Source organism: Arachis ipaensis, chromosome B10, assembly GCF_000816755.2.
Source record: "Arachis ipaensis cultivar K30076 chromosome B10, Araip1.1, whole genome shotgun sequence".
In the NCBI taxonomy this organism is placed as follows: Eukaryota; Viridiplantae; Streptophyta; class Magnoliopsida; order Fabales; family Fabaceae; genus Arachis; species Arachis ipaensis.
Window position 1 is genome coordinate 107,117,766 of NC_029794.2, and position 3,965 is coordinate 107,121,730.

The window sequence follows — 3,965 nt, forward strand, 5'->3', positions numbered from 1 at the left end:
AAACGCCGACTACATCTAAAAAGAGTGTGTGAGTTAGATCGGAGATAGAAATGAAAAGTAAAACGCCGACTGAGGTGTGTGTATGAAGAGAGTGAGCGATTGAGTTAGGTATGGCATGAGACTCATAAGTGGAACAGCAACATGAAAAGAGAAGAAAGAGAAAACACATCATATAATATGATTAAGTGGAACAGCAACATAAAAAGAGAAGAAAGAGAAAACACATCATATAATATGATTGATTACAAAAGCAAAAACTGTATTAAATGTAAAGAACCATTTTTTATTTTATAGAAAATATAAAATAAATATTACTTTATTTTTAGAATTTTTTTATAGATTATGCATTAGAAAAATAAAAAATAGTTAATATATAATTTAACGTACTCTTTAGTCTTTAGTCAAATTCTTAAATTAAAAGGTTTGACTAACAACTAGTTAAGGAAATAATAGAAAATATTTTATTAAAAATATTTTTTTAATTCTAATACATTTTTAATATATTAGATGTGTTAAAAGGTTTAACAATTACTTTATTATTCTTAAGATAGTTATTAATAAATTAAATAAATGTGATATTCAAGTGATTCAGATCATTTTTAAGTTTGGTGTATAATCCAAAACGATGAAATAATGAATGATAAGTTGATAACAAAGAAAATGAGAGAATATGAGTATATGAATCATAAAATTCCTGGAAAAATAGGTCTACCAAATTTGGCTTCAAACCCTTAATAAGTTAGGTACATTATTTCAGGTTTCGGAGTGACACTATTTAAGTTTTTCTTTCTTATTGGAGGTTATTTAGTGTTTTTCACAGTTTTTTTTAATTGATGTATTTTACATGTATGAAAAAATATAATTCATGAATGATGTTTTGTCAAAAAAAAAATTCAAAAAGTATAATCTGTGAGTGATATTTTAGAGAAAATACTCATTTTGGTCCCTAAAGTTACACTCGAACCTTAATTTAGTTATTGAAATTTTAATTGTCTCAATTTAGTCTCTAAACTTTTCAATTGACTCTGTGACAGAAATCACCGTAGAGACTAACGTGATTAAAATTTAAAAAATTTAGGGACTAAATTAAAGAAATTGAAATTTTAAGAGCTAAATTAAAGTTTGAGTATAACCAGTGGGCGGAGCTTGAAACAAAATTTTGGGGGGCCAGATAGAAGATAATTGTCAAGATGCTTTTGATATGGACTCCGTTTAAGATAAGCTCGTCTAACCTCATCTCTCTGATTTGGGTGATATTGTCAAATTTAAAGCCGTTTTCCAGGGTCTTGTTCCAAAGAATTAAGGTCAAACTCATCAGATGCAATTATTTGAACTTTTGGAGGTTGTATCTCACTTTTTTCGTGATTCATTAAAGTAGAAAAACCATCTACAGGTGTTGATATTATAAAAGTTATATGTTTTCCTTCTTAAATATTAGCCTTCCTCTTAAAAAATGCATCAATTTTTTTATTTTTCATGATTATTTTATATAAAAATTTGAATATATATCCTGTAAAATAGGTAAAAAAGAAGTTAGAATGACAAATAATAAAATTTATAATATTTATTAAATTTTTTTATCAATTTATACAAATATAATAATATCAATACTTATTGAATATTCTAATATTTTTTATGATATAAAAAATTAAATTAGATAAACAATAAAATGTAAAATGTAAAATAATACTAAATTACATAAATAAAAAATACCTAGCTAATTTTTTATATTTGAACTCAAAAGTAGAGAAAGTGTTGCTTATTGAATAGAGAAGAGCTGCGAAATACGAATACACTTAGTTAAGTCCAAATCTAACATGTTTTGAATATTTAAAACTAAAAATTATTGTGCAATAAAAACAAAGAGTTAAATCTCAATTTGGCCCCTAAAATTTAGTCCGATACTCAAAATGACCCTACAATTTTGTTTGCCTCAATTAGAACCCCAAATTTATAATTGTAGCTCCAACTTGCCCCTATAATCATCCCCGTCACCAGAATGCTGATTTACAATTTTTGAGAATTATACCTCCTCCTGATCCAATATTTAAAAAAATATTAAATCATAAAATATAAATGTAACGGATATATTAGCGTGTACACTGTATCAAATTATATTACTTATATATTTTGAAAAATACATAATTTAAAAAATTACATGCTTTAACAAAAATACTTATATATTATATTTTCTTGATAGTTAGAAATATATGAATGTTTTAAGTTTGATTACAGTTTTATTTATAATTTTTTTGGTCATTTTAGCAAACGTGAATGGACTTTGATGTAATTTTAACTTTTCCTTATCTTCTTCTTGGCTTAAATTGTGTGTGACTTGTGAGGTAATAATACAGTGTGGTGAGAACAGAGAAGAGAACCTGTGGCTGAACGATGGCGGTGAGTTTCAACCTGGCAACAGCATTCAAAGGCCTTTCTCTGTCGTCGTCTTCTTCTTCCTATGCTTCTGCTTCGCAGCTTCCCTCCTTTGTATCTCTCCCTCGCACACACATTCAGATTCGGCCTCCTCTCCCTCTCACCATCCAGAACGCCCACAAGAAGGGAGCTGGCAGCACCAAGAACGGCCGTGATTCCCCCGGCCAACGCCTCGGCGTCAAGATCTACGGTGATCAAGTCGCCAAACCCGGTTCCATCATCGTTCGCCAACGTGGTACTAAGGTACTATTGATTCCAATTTTCATTCTCTGTTTTTTGAATATGCACTCTATCTATTTGTTCTATTGCCTAAGCTGACTGAGGGGTTCGAATAGTGTTTATTATGTTTCATTTTTTTGCTATGTTTGATTGTTTGCTTTCTTCCTTACATAAACATTTGTATTTTATACAGAACCTTTCAAGTTTCAAGTGAATAGGTAGTACTATAGCTTGCTTACCACTGCAAAATCATGCTTCCTTAAACTTTGAAGCTTGATTATATATAAAAATTTGACCATTACCACGTTTTTGGCATTTAGAAATTTACGAGTAATATAAAATGTGTAGCATACTATCACTTCGAAGAAGAAGGAAAAAAAAAGACCATACAGGGTCATCTAAGTTTTGATTTTGTTTTGGACAATACTTTTAGTTTCATGCAGGAAAGAATGTGGGGCTTGGCAAAGACTATACCATCTTTTCCTTGATTGATGGAGTTGTGAAATTTGAGAAATTTGGGCCTGACAGGAAAAAGGTTAAGTGAAGCTTTTTACACCTTATGTTACTTAGAAAAATTATAGAGAGTACAAATTGAAGCTTAATTATTATGATTTCTTCTACTTCAGGTGAGTGTTTACCCACGAGAAGTGCAACCTGAGAACCCCAACAGCTATAGAGCAAGGAAGAGGGAGTATTTCAGGATGAGGCGCGAACGCAGAAAGGCTAGAGAAGCAGCAGTACTTCAACACCAAATGGTGCTAGCTTCTGTTCTTGATATTGCCATCACTAATCCAGTGTGCTGATACATGTGAAAAATTCCCCCTGTATCTGTGATTCCCTTATAGCATTGTATTCAGTTTTGTTTTGATTTTGAAATAGAAAACTAAATATGATTGTATGTGTTATTCACTTATTCTTGACATTTCTTTTTGTTCAATAATTTTCTGTTTGATGATGAGTTGTCATACTTCCCACCTTCACAAGCTAAGCTAGATTGATATACATTGATATCACTGAATCATTCTCCCGTCCCGTCTTTTCATTTTTTTCCCCTTCCCCCGGCGCCGGAACTTTGCATCGTGAAAAGATATATATTCTGAAATATATATAAAACTTATGAAATATGCACAAAAGTTAAGCTTATAGTACATTTATAATTTTTTATTAGTTTGCGACACATTATTTAAAAAATTCAAGTCACACATTATTTAGCCAATGAACTTCATATATTGCTAAAAGAATTATAAATACTCATGTATTGTATTAACTTTTATGTTTAGTTCTAAATAATTTAAAAAAGGAAGATGTTTAGC

General features: G+C 30.0%; 1 protein-coding gene across 1 annotated transcript; it reads left to right on the forward strand.

Annotated features, from left to right (window-relative positions):
- On the forward strand, window positions 2,312-3,610 carry LOC107624390 (50S ribosomal protein L27, chloroplastic-like). Its single transcript, XM_016326888.2, has 3 exons — window positions 2,312-2,676; window positions 3,086-3,187; window positions 3,279-3,610. The coding sequence occupies exons 1-3, from the start codon at window positions 2,392-2,394 to the stop codon at window positions 3,453-3,455; spliced, it is 564 nt and encodes a 187-aa protein (XP_016182374.1). The 5' UTR covers window positions 2,312-2,391; the 3' UTR covers window positions 3,456-3,610.